Genomic DNA, 21,589 nt, shown 5'->3' on the forward strand with positions numbered 1-21,589 from the left:
TACACAACTTAAACTAATTTTATTATTTAATTAAATAGTATATGTTTTTAAAATGTTTTGGGTTTCATGTTATTGCTATATTTTTCATAAATATTTTAATTATGTAGTATATTTTTCTTAAATTTTTTAATATGTGTATTTGTATATACTCATATGTATAATAATAAATAATCAAAGATCACTAATACGTGGTTAAAAATCACTAATTAATAAGTTCAGTTCATTTCAGCTTATTTTCAGCTCAATTCAACTCAGCTCAGTTCAATTCACCTCAATTTAATTCACTTTAATTGAGTTTAGTGAATGAGAACAACCCTTAATGCTAGTACAAGGGTACAAGCTGTCTAAATTTTGAAAACACTTTCTCACTCTCTTATCCGTAGACGTTTGCTCATTGTCTCTCCTCTAAACTCGGACTTCACTACTCTTCTTCTCTCCACTGTCTTACCTCAAAGCTCACCTCTAATGGCGACTTCTTCACTTTCCTCTGCAACTTCCTATCTTCACTCTTTCAGCCGTCGCAACTCCTCCAACATCTCTCTTCAAGGTTCGTTTTCTTCATCAAATTCATCTTCTTCAATTTTCTACTTCATCTTCAATTCATCATTCAATGATATACTGTACAATTTGTAATTTTGAAAATAAAAACCCTAATTCCATTGAATTTCATGTCATTTCTAATTCTGGAATCCTTGAAAACACGAATTGGAAAAGATTTAATTCATGAGTTTGTGAATTTTGGCTTATTAATGTAAGTATTAGGTATCCTTATTTGATTTTTGAGTATTGGTCCATCAATTGGATGATTTTGTATAGGGGTTAGCAATGTGGAATGTAAATTTGCGCAAAACCAAATTGCAAGAACCAATGTTTCAGTTTGGAGGTCTGCTGCTAACTATGTTGGGATGGATTGTGGTGTGAAGAAGTTTTCTGGGAAGGCTGTTGTTATAAAACATTTGCCGAACCGGTATGATTGTCACTTCGGTGTTGAGTCCTTTCGATTTTTGTTGAAATTTGGGTTAAGAAACTAGTGACTAGTGAGGGTATTATTACAAAGTTTTGATGTACTTTGGTGGTTTTACTTCAGAGCAGGAACTTTTAGGTGTGCAACTATGGAGGAAATTGAAGCTGAAAAGTCGTTGATAGAGACGGATACTGTAAGTTTGCTTCCAGAGTTTGAGTTTTGAATGTTACTTGGACTTGGGAATCATTGTTTGCATTTGTTGCATTACTGTGTATGCTTGTCTAGGTGTGGAAATTGATTATTTGTGAATGTTTTTCTTGTAAAGAAACAAAGGATGGAGAAGACTATTGATACAATACGCTCAAATTTCAATTCTGTAAGGACTAATCGAGCTAATCCATCAATGTTGGATCGGATAGAAGTACGTTTCGTTGGTCTCCCTGCAATATCATATGTTTTGTTAATTCTTGTAGTTCATTTGAAGTAATCGTTGTGGTATGAATGTCTACTCTTAATGTCTTATCTACATAACTGGGTTCAATGCCTAATATAAGTTTCCTTTTTGATTTTGCAATTTATTTCTGATTCTAGTTTCTTGCTATTTGAACTTTCCTTTACCTTAGTTGACAAATATGCCTTAACAGGTTGAGTATTACGGAACTCCAGTCAGCTTGAAAAGCATTGCTCAAATAAGTACCCCAGATGCTAGTTCTCTTTTGATTACACCTTATGACAAATCAAGGTATGATGTCTGAAAGTCAAATTCTATTGGCAGTGTGGGTTTTACTTTTATCTATTGTAATTATATAGGGGACTTTTATGTCGCTGGTGGGTATAGGGGGAAGTTAGCTTGTTGCTTTTATAAATAATGATTGTTATTTTATACTATTCCGACTTAGGCATTATGGAATCACACTCATGTCGTAACAATGATAAGGGTGTTGAATACATTGTACAGCACTTGAAAAGTTGAACTTACCATTGGGCACTTCGTGGCACTGTAATTCACAAGGAAGTTGAGAGAGAGGGCAAAGAAGAGAAGCTTAGAAAAGTGCAATTAACCTAGTGGACTAGATTTGCTACTTTGAGTGCTTTGATTAGGATTAGAGTGTTATATATATGCATGGATCTAAAAGTATTTGGGGAAATGAATTGGCATTAGCTAAACTAACATATCTTAAATTATGAACTTTTAACTTTCTTCAAATATTTTTGGAGAATGTATATAGTTATGAATTCATGATGTTGATGACAATATATTCATTCTTGGTCCTGTGAATTTTTTTTTTTTGTATGGTGAAATTATATGTATCCTAAAATCGCTTGTCTTGGTTCTGTTCTTAACATTTAAGCTTTGACTAAAAAGATATCCTTTTTTTCAAGATTGTGGTTTTTCAATGAGTCTGATGGTGAGGACAAGAGCCTTGTAGTATGTATTGAAAGAAAGAGCCTGAAAGTAGTTTCACTTGAAAAAAAATTAATGAATCATCAAATTCTGATATTCAGATGCAAATTTCGACTCTTCTCATTGTTACATTCTGCAATATATGTAATGCTCAATCTGTGTAGTAAACTGAATCCACATAAGTTTTCTTACTCGTACTTAATTTATGTACACGGTCAATAGATCTCACTCGATATTTGTTTTTCCAGCTTGAAGTCAATAGAGAAGGCATTAGTGAGCTCTCAACTTGGTATAACTCCTAGTAATGACGGTGAAGTTATCCGGCTGTCCCTGCCTCCCTTAACTTCAGATAGAAGGAAGGTAATCTTCAATAATCTTATATTCTTATACCATAGAGAAAGTCATTTGTTTGGTTATATAAGGCTCAAAGCTGTTAATGAAAACCGTGCAGACTTGCTCTGACAAGATTTGGCAATTGCGTGCATAACGATCCATTGGGATACTTTTTTCCTCTTATGAGTACTGCTACTTATCCAATCCTTATATTCTATGTGGAGTGGTGGACTTTGGCATGCTATAAAGCCTATAATAACTTTTATATTAACGTTTTTACTCTGATAAGCTGTCTACTTTGTTGTAAAATGACCTTGGCAAATGGTTATGTGCAGACTCTGGATACAAATTGATAGTCTGCATTTGGGCATTTTAGGGTATAAGAAATAAGTTGAAAGGAAATAGATATTATAAGGAACAAAATGCGGTATGATGTTTCACTATTCATATCTGGCCCTCCCGAACAAAGCTGAGAATGTATTGTATATCACACTTTACATATGTCATTCCACTTCATGTCCTCTGGTATCAATCAATGGTTCAATTAAACTAAATTTTTCCCCAATATTAGTGTTGTTAATGCTTTATGCTAAGTAACACCTTCACTTTTATCCAATCATTACAATATAAACAGTGACCAGATATAAATCAATTTCAGTTGATAAAACTGAGTGAATTTTCTTCTTAGAAGCTGGCTTTATAATTTATATCTACACTGCTCATTTCATACTAGTTTCTTGGAATATTTTATTTGACCTCAGTATTAAAATTCTTGCATCTCTGTTGCAGGAGCTTTCAAAAGTTGTTTCTAAACTCGCAGAAGAAGGAAAGGTTTGTTTTCATCTAGTAATTTTTTTTTTACCTTTCTTTTTGGTATTAATTTTTAAAAATAAAAATCCAAAGCTCGATAAGTAGTACTAACAGCTCATTATTAGATGAGCAGCGGTCAGTAGCCTAAATCTGAAACTTTGGCTCTAGTCTCTACTACATTTTCTAGGGAAATGCTTTATTTGTATCCCTTGTCAATACCCTGCATACCTGTGCTGATGGGCTGACCATGTTTGCATAAACCAGCTAATCAGCAATTGAACTTCTGATGGTTTAATGTTAGGCCTTATGTTGATCAGAAGAAGCCATTTGTATTGCATTTATTCTTTAATAGCGGAATTTAATAGTTTGACACATGTAGGCTTATGTATGCATTAATGCTTTATCAGTTAGAAAGGAATTGTGTCAAAAAAAAGTTAGAAAGGAATTGTGGCTTAAATGTCTAGGTAGTCTAGATGCGTCTCCCATTTATGTGAGCATGCGTCTCACGGGTTTTATTGAGATTGAGAGGTTAGTGAGGATTCAGTAATCCCCACAATTGTAAAATGTTCCCACAAAAATTGTTAAAGGTCACCCCATAAATGTAAAAACACACTTGGTAATTGATTTAATGAATTACTTCCTCCGTTTCTTTATAGTTGCAACATACATTGTATCACGGTATTTAAGAAAAGTGGACCTTACATAATAATATAATACACTTAAAATGGGGTTAAGAGGTTGTTAGGATTATAATCAAGTGGGCCATGAGCTATAAAGGTGAAAGTACAATTTTCACCTTCAAAACCTTCCTTTTATAGTGTGTTGCAACTATTGTGAAATTTTCATTTTAGGAAGTTTTGCAACTATAAAGAAACGGAGGAAGTATAAGTTTCATCGTTCACAGACAATATTCATTATAAAGCATGGGATTCTGGCAAATTCTTTGTAAACTTGACTTGCATAAGCCCCCCGCCAACCCAAAAAAAAAAAAAAAAAAAAAAAAAAAGAATAATTTTAAAAAAAAGTGAATAATTTTGTAGAATTGATTCTGCAATCTGCATTGATGCATAAGCATAACTGAGTTTAGGGTTTTAAATTGTCTTTACAAATTATACAATTTTATTCTTGCATACTAGCTGATCTGCATGCTTGTGGACTTTGCTATATAGATGAGATAAAAAGAGCCAAGCTTCAGCTGACCTTCCTATTAGCATAGATAATTTAAAATCAGAGCTTAATCCAACATTGTAGTAAGTAACTCTACATCTTGAGATCTGCAGCTTGGTATATCACTCTTTTATACAGCACTCTGAGATATGTTGTAGTTTGATCATTTTTCTGGTGGCAAACTAACAAGTACTTGTTCTCTTGCAAAATTTGTTCTCATAGGTTGCAGTTAGGAACATAAGAAGAGATGCTCTGAAGGCTTATGAAAAACTTGAGAAGGTGTTGATCTTTTAATCAGTAATTCTGTAATTTTGAATTTATGTGAATTTCCACTGAAATTTCTTTGTCTGTCTTTGTCTTCACAGGAGAAAAAACTATCAGAAGACAACGTGAAAGACCTATCTGCTGATCTACAGGTAATACTAGGCTTCACAACTTTACAATTGATGCATTTAACCAAGTGGTGTTTATGACTGGGCCTTGTGTGTTTGGGGGTGTGGGGGCGGGAGGTTGTCTGATTGATCTTACACGTCAATACGTCATCCATGTGACTTAGGGGCAAGAAGCTGGCAGGTTTTAAATGGATAAGAACTTTTAAGATGACCTTTTAGAAAGCCAATGGATAATGTAGTCATGTCGCTGATCTATTATCTGGGAAGATGAGGTTTGGTTTGTACTTGGTTGCTATATTTTAAATATGATAATATACGAAATTCTGAATAAATGGTCAACTCAAGAAAGAAATTACCTTTGTTTTATATTATTTGCTACAAAGGGGTATTTTATTTGTGAGACATAAAATATTCCTTCGTTGCAAATTACATCAAACGGAGTTAGCATCTGTATGAGGTAGTAGGATTTCTTCTCTCTCATGCATATAATATATACATGTAAACCCAGGCAAAAAAAGGAAGTATATACATGTAAATGTAAATGCTAGATCATCTGCATTGTGAAAGTTTTGGGCTTGGCTATATCTGGTCTAACAGCTTTGATGCATTGGGGTGAGATGGTGCTCACGATATATGTGCAATTATTCAATACCTGCCAACCGATGTAGTATATTGTGGCACAAACTATCAACAAGCAGTGTTACTCAAATAAAAATCATAGACTTTAGGCTGTTTAAAAAACAGAAAACTCATTTAGGTAGTGTGTTTTTTTTTTTCCCCAAAAAGTGGAGTAGTTCTAGGCAGTTAAAAAAATGTGCTACCTTTATTATACCCTTTTTTGATATTTTTGGAGAGGACTTAGCCACTGGATTTATATTGTTTTATTACAGAAGCTGACTGATGAGTACATGAAGAAGGTTGAGTCTATCTACAAGCAGAAAGAACAGGTACTGAGTTAAATCTTTCTTGATTGTGATTTATAGCAATAAGAAACAGGTCTAATTAAATTTACTCATTTTCATATGCATGTGATGCTCTCTGTTGTGAGGAATGAGCCTAACCACACAAGCGTTTATTACTCTTATTTTTTCTTGGGTCGAAATCTTATTACTTTTGTTTAAGTGGAATTAAGAGGAAATTAACCTGTTAAATGTGATTTAAGCTGTTCTTAATTCACTGAGATTGTCGCTCTCAGTCCTCATGCTCTTGAGTTTGAATTAGCTTCACAATTTCTTGGTTACATATACATGAAATGTAAACAAAATTTATTTCTTTAATATTTTGTCCTTTCATATGATGATTTTGATTCATATTTCCTTTTCAGGAGTTGATGAAAGTCTAAGAGACTAAAAGCTGAAATAGATGTAGCTTTGCAAACATTAAAACTGTGGCTCCAATGTCCTTAATGGTAAAATATGATGCTAGAGCTTTCCTTGGCGGTTTCTTTTGTGAATAGCACTCAAATTTCTCGAAAATAGGTTTTGATTTATCAAACCTTGATAGAAATGGACTACTCTGATTATCATGTTTGTAATAGGGTCTAGTGGAATATTATTTATTTATTTTTCTTTCTTTTCTTTTTTTGTTGGAAGATTCAGTGGAAGATGATAACCACTTTAAACAGTTGAAAAATTTGCTCATACATTCTTGATAAAGCTTGTAAATGTGTCTCTTCTTGTGTAATTGCTGCCGTATACTGTGTAGTTCAGTTGCCCTATTAATCTGTTATAGCAAATTAGCAATATTGGTAGATTGCTTATCATTTTGCACTTAATTGTTATTTCGGTCAGGTCAAAAGTTGATTTTTATACTTCGTATAATTTGTAACTATTTACGGCGACTTAAGGATATGGCTTTAATCAATTGGTCAGTTAGTATTAGAATGTAACACTGGGAAACCCAGAAGTTCTAGTGCTATCTCAGCCAAGTTTTGAAATCTGCTAGTGCTAGGTGCCTATGTTACGCAACGCACACTTGTTGATGGTGCTTTTATGGAAGATGGTCAAGTCTCCTCCCTCTCTCTTTGTTTTGTCTGAAAGTTCAAATTTCATTAAGTTGAAATAAGACTTCATGTTTAAAGGTCTTAGATAGCAAATATAGATTGTTACAGAAACAGAGGGTCAAGTGAAATAGCAGCACAACAGAGCAAGGTGGAGACTGGAGAGAACTATATAGGAACTTTATCATCCATAGTATTCCATACATGTACGAATGAGTACCTTGCTGGTATTGAACGCCTTCAATGCTATATTTTCCAACTAATATTCTTTTTTTTTTTTTTTTTTTGGTTAATCCAACTAATATCTTTAACAATGGAAGTTTCTCAGTAGTAAAGACTACTTGCCTAGTTAAACAGAGGGCGCCCCAATTGATCTATTTGATGGATAAAATACGTAGATCTACTGGTGGTGTCATATGCCGAATTATATAGAACTTATGAGTATAATAGCCAACTTATGATTTATTATGAGTATATAGCCAACTTATGACTTATTATACTCATGCCGAATCATATAGAACTAAAGTAAAATGAGAGGCATTTCAAACGGCTAACAATGAGTCTTGTTTGGGTTGTTTAACAGGCTAATAGGGGTGAGAATGTCATTTCGTTACAAAATTAGAGACAGTAGTCAAATGATACCATCGGAATTTCAATGGTACAAAATACACTCTCAGTGGTAATGGTTCCCACCATTTTTTCTCTATTTTGCAGGTTAATTTATATCTGGGAAGAAAGAATGAGACCCAAACCACCTTTTTTCACTTTTCCTACCTCTCTTCTTTGAACCTTTTTTCACTTGTGTGGCTCACAAGTCACAACCCTTCATTTGCACTTCCTCGTAATATGAAGGCTAGCATTACTTGACTCTGTATACGTAAGCTTCCTCCTCCTTCCCCAGTCTCCACCCACTTTCCACTAACACCACCATTTTCAACACCAAATTCTTCGTGTCCATCTTCCACCATCATCTTCTTTGTCTCCATCCTCCACTAACGTCACTACCATCTTTGGCTGCTTAACGAAAACCCTATGAAAAATGAGTTAAATGTCTCAAATGGGTTGGACCGCCGTAGGGGTGACCATGTCTTCCATTAAAGCTGCCATTGAGCTTGATTTTCTCCATCTCTATTGTTGCTTTACACTCCCAAGTAACATTTGTTCACATCCATTTACTTAACAAGCATATGTGGCAACTTGTCTAACTCAACCTATCGAATTTGTAGCAATACCCCCTTAAGAATTCATGACAATGTCGGTTTTACACTGTTGAAATCTGTCATATGGAAATCAAATAGATCAACTTGTATTATATCAACTAAAAGAACAATTAGAGGGCAAACAAAGACTCTGAGGATTGATGATACAATTCCATCTTAGACTCGTGCCTTGCAAATTTTATTAGTTATCATTGTTATAGACAAGCTAATAAAGAGATGAACCGCGTAGTGAAGCACCGACATCAATGCCTTTCTTCCATTTTTCAGTTTGTATTCCTTCACTAAACTCTAGGGTATGTTTATTTCCAGATTGAAAAGAGAAGAAAAGATGAAGTATGCACTTGACACTCAAATTACATTTATTTACACAAATGTGCAAATATTATTGGTAAAATCTACACTATGATACAAATATAAGTAGTGGGAGATTTGGGTAGAGTTGACACCCCAGGTATCACAGCTTACCAGGGTGCTTCTAATAGAGAGACATCTAGATAACTCGCATTTTGCAACCAAACTTGGTATCACACTCTATCCCACTGTGTTAGTTCTTCTCAAAGACACTCGCCAACTTGTGCATTACATGCTCTTTTGCTTGTCGATCAAATGGATCTTCACCAATGTATAAATCCAGTACTGATTGACAAAGAAGTTTGCTCTCAATGCTCCCCACCTCATCTCCGTTAACTGCAAAAGTTCAAACATATATTTATGCAAGTACAAACAAAACATCTAACTCAGTTTTTTTTTTTTTTTTTTTTAAGGAAGTTCAACTACTCACTTTGTTTCTTTTTATTTGTTACATTTTGACTTTTACGGTCTCTAATGCACATCTTTGACCACGAACATGTTCAATAGGATATGTAAAAAATAGATATTTTAAAATTTAATTTCAATACAAATCTAACAATATTCCACTTGATATGGTTTTGATCTTTATAAATTTTGTAGTCAAAGTTTTTAAAGTTGACCACACGTCAAAACGTAACAAATAAAAAGAAACACAGAGTGGTATTTAACCATTTCACAACATGCTTATTGGACAGATGAAATAACATACGTAGTAAAAAAAACCCATTCTCTTTCCTTAAATGTATATAGCCCCTCTCATATTCAGTTCCATATAGGAGTACGCAAAATATTTATACTAATGAATGACAATACCACAAGACTGAAATCAGCTGATGCTGTACAGCCCTGTACAGGTGCACCCCAACCATTCCTCAAATACAGAGAGAGAGAGAGAGAGAGAGAGAGAGAGAGAGAGAGAGAGAGAGAGAGAGAGAGAGAGAGCTTACTTTTTGTGCGAAGCACATGACCATGCTCCCTGGACAATTCTATAACAGAACCCTTTGGTATTTTCATTTCATCTTTGAACTGAGAAGTAAATCTGCAACGAACCATATGTTAGCAGTTAGCTCAATCATGCTCAATTGATAATGCGTTCTTTACATTATAGAAAGTCTCAACTCCATTTTGGTCCTTGTTTATAGTTTACTTCCTCTATTCCATTTTAGATGACAAATTCAATTTAGGCTTGGACATTGAGTTGATTAAAAAGGAATATGCGTCGACTAAAAAATAACTTTCCAAAAAAGAATACGTGTCAAAAAAAAAAAAAAAAAAAAAAAAAAGGTAGTATAATATTCTTAGCCATTAAGTTACTAATTATTTTTATAAACTTCTTCAAAATCTACCAACTATGTGCTCCAATAAACATAATAATCTACAAGGGCGATTAAGTACTCATAAACCCTATCAGTTGGACCATGATTCTGTGAGGTGTAAAAAACGCACATGCCCTACCATCAAAGCCACTTAATACTCTGCTTTCATGATGGTCAAAAGTAAAAACCTTCTGGTTGACAAATGCTTTATCCATAGCATATATAAATTATCCTACTGCTCAATGGATTTCAAAAGGTTTACAGCATTTATTGAGCAGAGATAATCTCCTTTGAAAATTGTACAATTATTTTTACTTTTAACACTCTTAAATAAATAGCACTTTGAATTAACTGTCCTCCAAGAAAGTTGACTTATATAGTTATATATGAAGTACTTACTCTGTTTCTTTATAGTAACACACCATTTTGGCATGGCGGTTTAAGAAAGACATTAGAGTATTAGACTAAATTAAATAATCTTAACATTGATTTTAAAAAGAAAGAGTTAAGTTGTTATGGTTTAAAATTTTTAAATTAATTCATCCGCTTACCTTCTCTATTCCCTTCCTTAAATAGAACGCTAAGAAGGTGTATTGCAATTATAAAGAAACGGAGGAGGTACATAAATAAGAAAGCACAAAAAGTAAGCAAGATTTATGTATGGCATAGAATAAGTAACTACCAAGTCTTGCAGCTAAAGTTAAGATGTCCACATCCAGTCATCCGCCCAAATTTCCTTGTGCAACAACTTAGGGTTAGATGAATGGATGCACAAGGAGCTGTAATGGGCCAGTACCAGATTGCACCATTCATCACAGGATGATGTTGCACCCAACTTTCCTTGCACAACAATTTGTAGTAAGGTGCAGAAGGGCAGAGTTGTAATGTACCAATGCTAGATGGCAGTATGGCACCATGGCCTGCGAGATAGTGGTGCTGTGCACTGATGAAGTAGGATGGCAGTGAAACAATGTGAGGTTTAAAATTCAATCAGAAAATGTCCTTTATTGTTCACAATGAAAGTCTCTAAATTTTTTTGGAAAGTTTTGTTCAAGTTGTTAAGAGTTAGAATTACATACATTACAAAGTTGATACAAAGTAAAAGATTTTCCAAAGTTAAATCTGAAAATTTTGACAAAGATTAACCAAAATTTCCCATTATACTCTTTAGAATTGTCCTCAATTTTGACTTATTATTCTGAATACATAGGAGCTTTCCATAATGCCACAGCTACTCAGCCATTGACTTGTTAGAACTTAGAATGCTGCCGCAATTTTGTGCAGCATCAAAATGGTTGTTTATCATACTAAAGAAAAATGATATATGAAGTAGTGAACTTTTATGAAGAGCGGGACAGGCGGCAGAAAGAAAAAAAGGAATGGATGAATAAAGTTGAGTGATTAGGCCAATTATAAAGAGCAATTGAAAATGGTGAAACTATAAGAGTATATGACTTCAAACAAATTGTTATACATAGTAAAAATTGATTGGTGGAATAAGGCAAATAGTCACAAAAAATAATGTTATAAGGTACAGAGTAAACAGTATTGTTTGAATTTATAATCCCAACTTAAGTTTATGCCTAAACATCAGGTAGTAAGCATAAAAATTGACATAAATTAAAGCTGGCAAATCTAAGGTATGATTAGAAGATGGAAAGAGTGCTAGAGCCTCTGAATTGTAGAAGCTTCAAAAGCATACCAAACACATTGTATAGATTTTGAAATTGACTAACTGAGTTACCTGTGAAGCAATTCTTTGTTATCATCCACCCCAAACTTCTGAAGTCTGCTTCCTACCGACTCTTCAAAAGCACTCCGCACTGATCGTATGCTCAATCTAGAATATACTATTTGTAGTCTCACAGTCAAATTTACATCACTTTCCAGCAGATCTTCAGTGAAACCCTTATTGTCTTTCAGATCAGAAGCAGAATATTCCCCGTACTTATCCTTCAGATTCTTCTGCACATCATCTTCATCAGCATATACACCTGTCCATAACAAAAAAAAAAAAATAAATAAATAAAATTAAATAAAATTAATATTTAAATATTATAAATATCATGTAGCCAATTTCACTGATTACTTCCACTCTTGATTACCTGTGCAACTGTACTGATTTGACCATCTTTGTTCAAAACTTCAGGAAGAAATCAGTTTGACATACATGTATGTTTACATCAGATGGTGATGCTACGGAATACAATAAGGCTATTGCCGCTATTCCAATGTCTTTTAACAGTCATGCACAACGATTAGGGGATTGTAAGATTATTGCATCGAAATTTAAAGATCATTACTAATATTTCAGTAGAGGAGGTCTATGTTTATATCTGGGATTGATCAATCTCACACACATGAATCGTAAAATTGTTCACTGTTCATGTGTGTGAGATTGATCAATCTCGGATATAAACAAAGACTTTCTCTAATTCATTAGGATTTTAAAGTAAAAGTAATGTTGCAGCATAGAGTATTTAATAGAACTTTGTCTTGGAGTAGGCATCATTCTTGGTCAGATAGCACTTTGGCTGTTGAAGAACACAAAGGTAAGGCCTTAATGGAACACCAAGATCCATAACAAGACCCTGGAACCGTGTACCTCTTTTATACCTTCATAATCTGCTCTAGTTGTAGATAATGCAACCTAAGGTAGCAAGATGCCTTCCAAGAGAACACGAAATAAAGATATAATTGGAGAGTGATCTTCAACAGTCAAGATAGCCTCCATAGCCAAAATCATCGAAGCCAACATAACTAGAAGTTAATAAGGTATGTCAAAGTCTAGCCCCAGATTTATAGTTTCTTAAAGGACAAAAGGTTCTATTTAATACTTCCTTTGTCTCAAATTAGTTGCTCCATTCACTTTTCACATTATCTAGGATTCAAATTTGACCATACATGAATGCAAAAATTATAAAAAAAGTTAATATATTGAAAGAACATGTTAAGACAAATCTAACAATTTCCCAAATGATAATACCTTGTATAATTTCTTATATCGTAGTGCATAAATTTTAGTCAAATTGATATTCTTTATATTTAAAAAGTCAAATGGAGCAAAAAATTTGAGATTGAGGGAGTAGCACTATAATGCTCTATTCTAGGATTATTGTACATATAACAGCTCACCATGCATATAGAAAATGCAAGATTAGTCTGGAACAGACTATGTCATACATAAGATGATAAGACTATCAATTGCACTAACTTATTGGGTGATTAAACACTAATCTATGGAAAAGATGCATCTTTGCTGCACAAAATCCTATATCTCAAACTCCTTGATGAATGATGAGTTGAGATTAAAGTTGTAGATTAATCACTCACATTTAAATTAAGCGCCCTCCTTTGGTAGCTCAACAATGGAAGGAGTATTGGAATGCTCTTAAATGAACTTTCATCATTTAAACTACAAATCTGGGATTACTATTGGCACTTACTGTTATTCAGCCCAAAATATGTTAGTATGTTACTACATTTGTAACTTTGTAAGAGGATATGTTTAGGTGGAAGAGGCTTCTCCACTTTTCTTGGCATACGTTTTTCCTTCTCATCCTCTACACCCTATATAAGATGTTGGGAAATTTTATGGGGCATCCGAGAATCCAACTACTTGAGTACACAAAAGTGTTCTCTTTCTCCATAAACAATTCATAGAGAGCTCCTTTGTGAGTTGATATACAATCATTGTGACAGATGTATTTTACTCCCTTATAAATTTGGGATTTTTGTATCATAATAATTTTCATGTAGTGAATATTTTGGCAGCTCAAATTCGTGGGATTTTTACTTAAGGTTTTTCCTCATGTTAATTATTGGGCATCCTTTATTGCTTTCTTGCATTTATTTTCTAGTTAATTTGTCGAATGACTAAGTTTTCGTAATGCTCAATACCTCAACACATAATTCAGCACAATATCTTAAAATTCCATAACTTTTTCCAAAGAAAGAAAGGCATCTTCTTTTGTTGCACCCAATTCTAAAGCTTTTTCCAAGGAAAGAAAGGCATCTTTTTTTTATTGCACCCTCAATTTATCATAAAATGTTCCCAACTTAGAAAAACTAATCCTACTACCTTAAACATAATTTAGTAAGAAATTACAATTAACACGCTAAATCAAACAATCAAGAATCAATCATAAATTAAAATTTAACAATGGAGTTTCAAACATCATAAATAGTAACTACTAACTAGTAATGATAATTGAACAAAATCACACAAAACCCAACAACAAAATCACACAAAAATCATAAAATTAACCAGCAAAATCAAAGAAAACAGTTTTAAGAAGTATACCAAAAGCATAAACATCAATGTTCTTAAGCCCAAACAAACTCTTCCTCCTCAATCCAATACCCAGCAATGTCTGTGAATCCTTAACAATGGAAGGAAACAAAACCCCGGTTTTTGGTTCAGTGACATCAGGAGGGGTGACGTCAGAGGAGAGAGAAAGACAACCCCATAAAGGAGAAGAGGAAGGAGCATTTGGGGTAAAGGGAAGATGGGTGAGTAAGAAATCAAGTGTATTTTGAATAATTGGGTGTTTGTCAGAATTTTGAGTGATAGCAATGCCGGCACAAACGCCGGCAATGGAGGCGCCGGCGGCAGTGAGGAGGCGGAGGGAAGCGGCGGAAGAGGCGGATGGTTTGGGATTGAATGGCGGAGGGAACGATGAGAAGGGGAAGCGCAATGATCCCATTGTTGTTGGGTGTAAATGCTAGGAGTAGTACTTCCTTTGTTGTCAATTGAATTGTATGACTTTGTGAAAGCATAGCCAATTCTCACTTAAATGCATTTTAAATTTGGGCCATATTCTCTTTACTTTATCAATTAGGTACTACTGGAGTACTATTCTCATGGTAGTCCAACATATTAAATGAAATAACACATTTTTAAAACAAAATAACATAAAAAACTGTGAGAGTATATAAATCAATATAAACCTAAAATAAGCAAAATTTCAATTTCATTTCTCTCTCCCCACCTTTTCTCTCTCTAATTTCCCAACCCACCATTTTAGCATCATCAAATCTTTCATTCTTCTCAACAAAAACCAAAAAATTTCTTTTGATTATTATTTTAACCACTCAAACAAGCACAAAATTGTTCAATCAAAGCTGAAAATCAATTTCACTACATAAAAAATGGTTTATAGTTATGAAAAATATAATGAAACAACAATTATGAACAAGAATGAACAAAACAAAGTAAGTATATTTAATTTGTTTTGTTTTTAGTATAATTAATTGAAAATGATACTGCTAATTTGAACTAAATATGTTAATTTGATTTGATTCAATTGAATCGTTATTTTTAAATTTGCCAAAATGTAGTGTTATTTTAAGAAAATTTTATGTTATTTTACTTATTAAATACTATGTAGTTCTACTAAAATATTATGTTATTTTACGCAGATCTTGTGTTGTTGTTTGCTAAAATAACCTTATGTTACTTTGCTAAAAATTGTGTTACTTTACGTAAACCATGTGTTATTTTGATAAATTCTAGTGTTATTTTGTGGAAACCTCAGCCCATGTTATTTTACTATAAACTTATGTTATTTCACACGAACCTTGTATTATTTCAGTGAAATCATTTATTATTTTGCTAACAGATTATTGTGTTATCTTACTTGAACTTTTTGTTATTTTGCTTCAACTTTTTGTTATTTTCAAATGTATGTTATTTTTACAGAACAATACGTTAATATCCCTCTCCGAAAAAATTCGCTCACTTTAGTTTTTGGGTTTTTCTAAGCTATACCCTTAAGGTATTCGAGTTTCTAAGGTGTACCCATGCTTTTTCAAGTTTCTAAGTAGTGCCCTTCAACTCCTTATCAATACTAAAATGTACCCTTATTAGTTATTTAAAAGTTAATTGAGAGTGTGATTTCGTGGCTTCAGTTTTCATTATTAGGGTTGCGGTGGCTAAGATTTCTTTCTCCTACCATTTCCTTATCTTTTATCATCATTCTATTAAATTTATAGTTAACTTTAGGTGACTTGGAAGTCCCAAGGAGGGTACCATTCATTAATGGTAGTGAGTTGAGGGGCACAACTTAGAAACTTGAAAAAGCATGGGTACACCTTAGAAACTCGAATACCTTAGGGGTATAGCTTAGAAAAACCCTTATTTTTTTTACGTAAAATTTCTTCTGAAAATTCTCATAAATTTGTTCGATTCTTTTTCTCTTCTTTAAATAAAACCATCTTCATTCAAATTGTTGTTCAAATTTTATCAGATTATCACAAATATAAAACACTTAATTGATTTTTAGGGTTTTAATTTTTCTATTTTTTGAAACAAAGGGTTTTAATTTTTCTGATTTTGGTAATTTGAGCAATTAGCTCTTCAATTCAACAAAATTTCTTAATAATAGAGTGATTATTTGAAATTTTTTGAAAAATAAAGTAAGACAAAGGGAAGAGCAGAAGAACAAAAATAGAAGAAGGATTTTTTTTTTTTTTTTAATTCAAAAGCTAGTATTTGACCCCCTGGAGTACCATGCTCACGGTACTCCATGAGTACTATAGAAATTGTGTACTTCATTACTTGTACAAAGTATTAGGGATGACAGGTGGGTATAATTTCAAAAATTTGACGCTGTATTTATCTTAGTCGGAGCAGTTATGGTCGTGACCTTGGTGAGTTGTAGAGCGATATGGATATAAAAAGTCATGTCTGTCATGGGTAGTGAGTAGGTGATGGATTTGAAATCATATGTGTCTCATATCTAACTTGCACACTCTTCAATCTTCATAGCATCTGTTTGTCTTATACGAGTATGTATTTAAAAACGGAGAGAGTATGATGGTCCACAACAATTTACATATATAATATAGGGGAGGGATCCGGTGAGAATAGGTTCATATGTGAGAATTCATACTTATATGAGAACTGAGTAAAAATTTAGAACATGTGAGTAAAAATTTAGAACATGCGAGTTAAAATTTAGAACATGTGACTCAAATTAAAATTTAGAACATATGAGTAATAATTTAGAACATTTGTGTGAATAATATGTTTAGAACATCTGATTTAAGAATTAGAACAAGTGATTAAACTTTTATAGAATTTGCTTTATGAAATTTTAAACATATGAGTAAAATTTAGAACATCTGATTTAAGATTATGAACATGTGAATAAAAATTTAAAACAAACTGATATATAATATAGAAAGTGTGAGTAAAGAATTTAGAACATACGAGTTAAAAAATAGAACATACGCTTTAAAATCTGGAACATATAATCAAAAATCTTATAACACACGTTTTAAAATTTAGAACGTATAAGTTAAAATTTTTGGACAAGTTATTTAAAATATATGACATCAATCAAATCATACTTAACTAATTTATGGTTTAGAACATGTGAGTACTAAATTAGAACATCTGATTTAATATAGAACATCAGATATAAAATTTAGAACATAAAGAGTGTTCTCACATAAGAAAAATTCTCACAAGAGCCTTCCCCTATATATATATATATATATATATATATATATATATATATATATATATATATATATATATATATATATATATATATATATATATATCAATGAAAATGCATTTTCCCAAGAAAATAAACTCAATCAAAACTTTAAATTCATCTTCCTAAAAAAAATATAATCAGCTATATGAAGTACTCCATAAAACAATAGCATAACTGTAGACACCCAAATGTGTCTCCCGAAAACCAAACCCAGTGATGAATACCTTTCATGTCATTTGATTATCGAACAAAGCGAAAGTGTGAAAAGTCTAGTGATGAGGATGTTTTTATTATAATATCTCTTCTTTCTGTTTTTGAAAATATTTATTTTCTTATCTTATTTATGAAAAACGTGCATTCCATTTTAGTTTGGTCCATAATAAGGGTCCAATAATAGTGCAGTTGGATGGGGCTTGAAAAGACCTTTCCAACGATATATTATAACCCCAATTCCGATGAGTAATGAGGAAGTTATGGCCAAAATACTAAACTGGGTCCGATTTGGTTTTTATATGCGGCCCAATGATCTAGGGGAGGGCCTATTATTAATTATCATTCCTAAAGCTATTAGGATTGATTATAGTCTTCTAGAATACTATAGAAGGTTCTCTTAAATCCTAATGGAGTTAGGATTGATAATTTTGTTTCAAAGAGTTTGAAATTGAATAAAACTACTCCTTTTAAGAATCCTTGTTTTGTACGAAGTGGAATATATTCAATTTTTATTTTCGTGCCTCATAATATTTATCCAAATTTTATATGGTTGGATAGATCTTGAAATTATCTTTCCAATGATATATTATAATATTAAATCCGAGCTATAACGAAAAAGATATGAATTAGATATGAAACTCTATCCAAATATGACACCCTTCCACAATTTCGTCCATATATTTTTATCTACAAAAGATTTTAATATGATTTTAATTGGGTTGGAAATTATACTTCAAGAACTTTCCAACGACATATTATATGCCTTATTTGGACTTCGGGATCAAAATATATGATAAAAACAAAAACGCGTGAAACTGATTATTAGCGCCTGACACTAAGCATTAGCGTCAGGCGCCATGCGCTAAGGCTTGGCGCCTGGCGCTAATGACCAGCGTTTGGCGCTAATCGAGTTTTATTCTCGTTGAAACTCTGATTCGTTTTTTATCCATCCGACTGATTTTCTCTATAAATAGCCTCTTAAAATTCTGTTTTCAATCATCAATTCTCATCAATCCTTCTCATCTTATTCTTCTCATCAACTCTCATCAAGAATCTCTTGATTATTCTCTTTCTCTTTCTAAGCCAACCCTTTTGCAAACACAATTCCTCATACATTAGCACTAGACACACCTAGCCAAGTTCGAAGTTGCCTTCGCCCTAGACGTGAAAGGTTTTAATTTCTGACGGTTTGGTCCCTAATCTTTATTTCAATTATTTAATTTAATTGTTTGTTTTATTATTTTCCTTGAAGTTACTAACGTGTGTGTTTGTTATTAGAAAGAGGTACGAGGCATCCAAGTAAGTGCTTTAATTGATTTATTGATTTTATGATATAAAAATCATACTTAGATTGTTATTTTGATTCCTAGTATCATGTTAGGATGTTTTCTTTAGTATGATATTTAGGGTGATTTGCTTATATCAATTATGATTTCTATGATGCTTTTTATTTTCTTTCCTAATATTCATGTTAGTATCATGTTAGAGCTATATATTTGATCTTTATTGTTTAGTGACATGCTAGGGTTTGTTATTAATCTTGTTAGTATCAAGCCTAGGATCTTGCTATTATTATTATGCTTTAGCATGATTATGTTAATTATGATTTATTTTATTATTTTAATTATGATTATAATTGTTATAATTTATGATGATTATTTTAATTATGATTATTATGATTATTATTATTATGATTATTATTATTATTATTATTATTATTATTATTATTATTATTATTATTATTATTATTATTATTATGATTATTATTATGATTATAATTTTATTATAATTATTATTATATTGCTTGTTATATATATTGTTATTGCTTGATCACACCTTTTATGCATGTTTAAAGGGAATTTGTACTTGTAATCACGCTTAATAAGATAATTAATAATCTTGTTTAGGGTTAATTTGATTATAATTTAAGTGATTGCCAATAATAGTTTTATTTGTGCATTAATATTCAACCAACATAGATAAAACAGGTTTAGGGTAATCCTATTGATTGCATGTTAGTCAGAAAGCGCACATGAATACGATCAGAATAAAGTAGAGGCCTATTATTAGGGCAGGGTCAATCTCTTTTAGGTTGAATTTGTACCTTCATCCCTGAACCCTTATTTGGTTCTAGCCCTTATGGAGTTGACGATCTCTTGGATCGTTAAGGGGTGTAACCTTCACCTCGTGAACGGTTTACAAGTTCCTAAAACTTGTTGGCGACTCTTTTGCTCTAGTTTCCTTCCCTTTGGACGCCACCGTACATTAATGTATAATCACAGTGGGGTTCAAGCTAGGGATAATGCTTGAAATATTCCCTACAATAACATTCGATCTGTGGTTTTTCGGCATTTGCTCATGTTTCTTCCCCAATTCAAGGGAGTATTACTTCTGCCAAAAATCTAAATTTTTTTTTCTTCTCTTGCATAATCGTACATTTTCAGTTATACATTTTTTTTTTTGGGGTTTCTTTTGCATAATCTCAATTCAATGAAACCCACATGCAGTTGGGATAAAAAGTGATTGATTTGGCAAAAAGTTTTACATACAACCGGTGTGCAGTAAAATACTGAACAACGGCTTTTCGCACGTGTGAACAGTATTTTTTTTATTTTTTATTTTTTCCTTTTTCCAAAATAACGAACATCTTCTTCAGCAAGCAGCAATGGAGGAGAGAGAAAACTCCAATTTTCCAGATTCAAAGCTCCTTCACCAAGCAACCATGGAGGAGAGAGAAATCTACAATTTTCGATCAACAATGCCGGAAACCTCCAAATCTTCCAATTACGAAAACCTAATGCGCGAATTTCTGCAATTACAAAGAGAAAATCGACCACCATTAACGCAACATCCAGAGAAAACATGGAGTTTCGACCTCAATCAAACATTCAGAGAAGGTGAAGCAGAGAATTTCGTTGATGATCTCGATGAGTTTAATGATGATAACATTCAAAACTCAAAAGTTCCAGAAATTAAAATACAAGGTAATAATCTAAACAAATACTAACCTATTGTTTGTTTTTGCTTAAAATTTTGATTTAATTTTCAATAATTAATGCAGATATTGAAAATCAAGGTGTTTCAAATACATTAGAAGATGAAGATCAAGTTATTCCGAACACACTAGATGAAGAAGGACAACCAGTAGATGAAGATGAAGATCAAGTTATTCCGAACACACTAGATGAAGAAGGAAAACCAGTAGATGAAGACGAAGGTAAAATTCTATAAATGTGACATATATTATGGCAAAAGTTACATATATTATGGCAAAAGTTACATTGACTATATGTTTATTTATAAAAGCACTTATGCATGTCTCTTAGTACAAAAGTTACTAATATCATTACAAATGTTACCTTTATTAATACAGAAGTTACTTGTATTATATACTCCTGTACTAAATAACTTATTCTTTATGCATATGCTTAAGTGAATAACCTATATATATAACCCTATGCTCCCATGTTCTCATGCCTCTAGGTACTTTCTTGTGATTTTGTTCATGTTGTAATTGTGATTTTGGTTACAATTGTTACAAGAAAATGCTAAATACCTCTTATTCTACTAATGCACAGATACAAATCCAAAACCAACAGATACCACTGGTTTAGATATGGAAGGATCATTAGTTGGAGTGGAAAGAGACACTTATCAAGAAATTTATGACTTGTACAGTCTACATGCTTCTACAGTGGGATTTTCAATAAGAAAGCATACAACAAGGTATCGCTTACACACACGTATAGTCACAGAAATACTATGTGTGTTCTGCGGAAGGAAAAAGACATACTGCTGCAAAGAAGACAAATATGGTTCTAATGGTTGATGAAGATAACAAGGATTTAAAACAAAGAAAACCACGATAAGTGTCCATTACAAGAACTAACTGCAAGGCAAGCCTAAGAGCAAAA

General features: G+C 32.5%; 2 protein-coding genes across 3 annotated transcripts; one reads left to right on the top strand and one right to left on the bottom strand.

The window, feature by feature from the left end:
* The first annotated feature begins 347 nt into the window (after positions 1-347).
* LOC145628970 (ribosome-recycling factor, chloroplastic-like) lies at positions 348-6,821 on the top strand. Of its 2 annotated transcripts, XM_081681420.1 has the most exons (11): positions 351-547; positions 817-967; positions 1,088-1,157; positions 1,290-1,385; positions 1,609-1,706; positions 2,618-2,729; positions 3,492-3,533; positions 4,902-4,958; positions 5,045-5,095; positions 5,962-6,018; positions 6,396-6,821. In XM_081681420.1, the coding sequence occupies exons 1-11, from the start codon at positions 466-468 to the stop codon at positions 6,411-6,413; spliced, it is 834 nt and encodes a 277-aa protein (XP_081537546.1). In that variant the 5' UTR covers positions 351-465; the 3' UTR covers positions 6,414-6,821. The 2 variants fall into 2 exon arrangements, with proteins under 2 accessions (XP_081537547.1, XP_081537546.1); XM_081681421.1 differs by lacking the exon at positions 817-967 and having other exon boundaries at positions 348-547; positions 1,093-1,157.
* A 1,779-nt stretch (positions 6,822-8,600) lies between these two features.
* Positions 8,601-14,726, bottom strand: LOC145626757 (fatty-acid-binding protein 1-like). The gene is made up of 4 exons (XM_081679230.1): positions 14,261-14,726; positions 11,702-11,951; positions 9,589-9,680; positions 8,601-8,977 (listed from the first exon to the last, which is right to left on the bottom strand). The coding sequence occupies exons 1-4, from the start codon at positions 14,661-14,663 to the stop codon at positions 8,835-8,837; spliced, it is 888 nt and encodes a 295-aa protein (XP_081535356.1). The 5' UTR covers positions 14,664-14,726; the 3' UTR covers positions 8,601-8,834.
* Between the last annotated feature and the right edge of the window lie 6,863 nt (positions 14,727-21,589).

The sequence above is a fragment of the Chenopodium album genome, chromosome 4 (assembly GCF_948465745.1).
Source record: "Chenopodium album chromosome 4, dcCheAlbu1.1, whole genome shotgun sequence".
In the NCBI taxonomy this organism is placed as follows: Eukaryota; Viridiplantae; Streptophyta; class Magnoliopsida; order Caryophyllales; family Amaranthaceae; genus Chenopodium; species Chenopodium album.

Bases quoted from the DNA above. Each gene is read 5' to 3' on its own strand.
- LOC145628970 (XM_081681420.1), top strand. From the start codon at position 466: ATGGCGACTTCTTCACTTTCCTCTGCAACTTCCTATCTTCACTCTTTC. The intron at 968-1,087 runs GTATGATTGTCA...GTTTTACTTCAG, and splicing joins ATAAAACATTTGCCGAACCG to AGCAGGAACTTTTAGGTGTG. The intron at 2,730-3,491 runs GTAATCTTCAAT...TCTCTGTTGCAG, and splicing joins TAACTTCAGATAGAAGGAAG to GAGCTTTCAAAAGTTGTTTC.
- LOC145626757 (XM_081679230.1), bottom strand. From the start codon at position 14,663: ATGGGATCATTGCGCTTCCCCTTCTCATCGTTCCCTCCGCCATTCAAT. The intron at 11,952-14,260 runs GTATACTTCTTA...TGTTATGGACAG, and splicing joins CATTGATGTTTATGCTTTTG to GTGTATATGCTGATGAAGAT. The intron at 8,978-9,588 runs GTAAGCTCTCTC...GAACTTTTGCAG, and splicing joins TCATGTGCTTCGCACAAAAA to TTAACGGAGATGAGGTGGGG.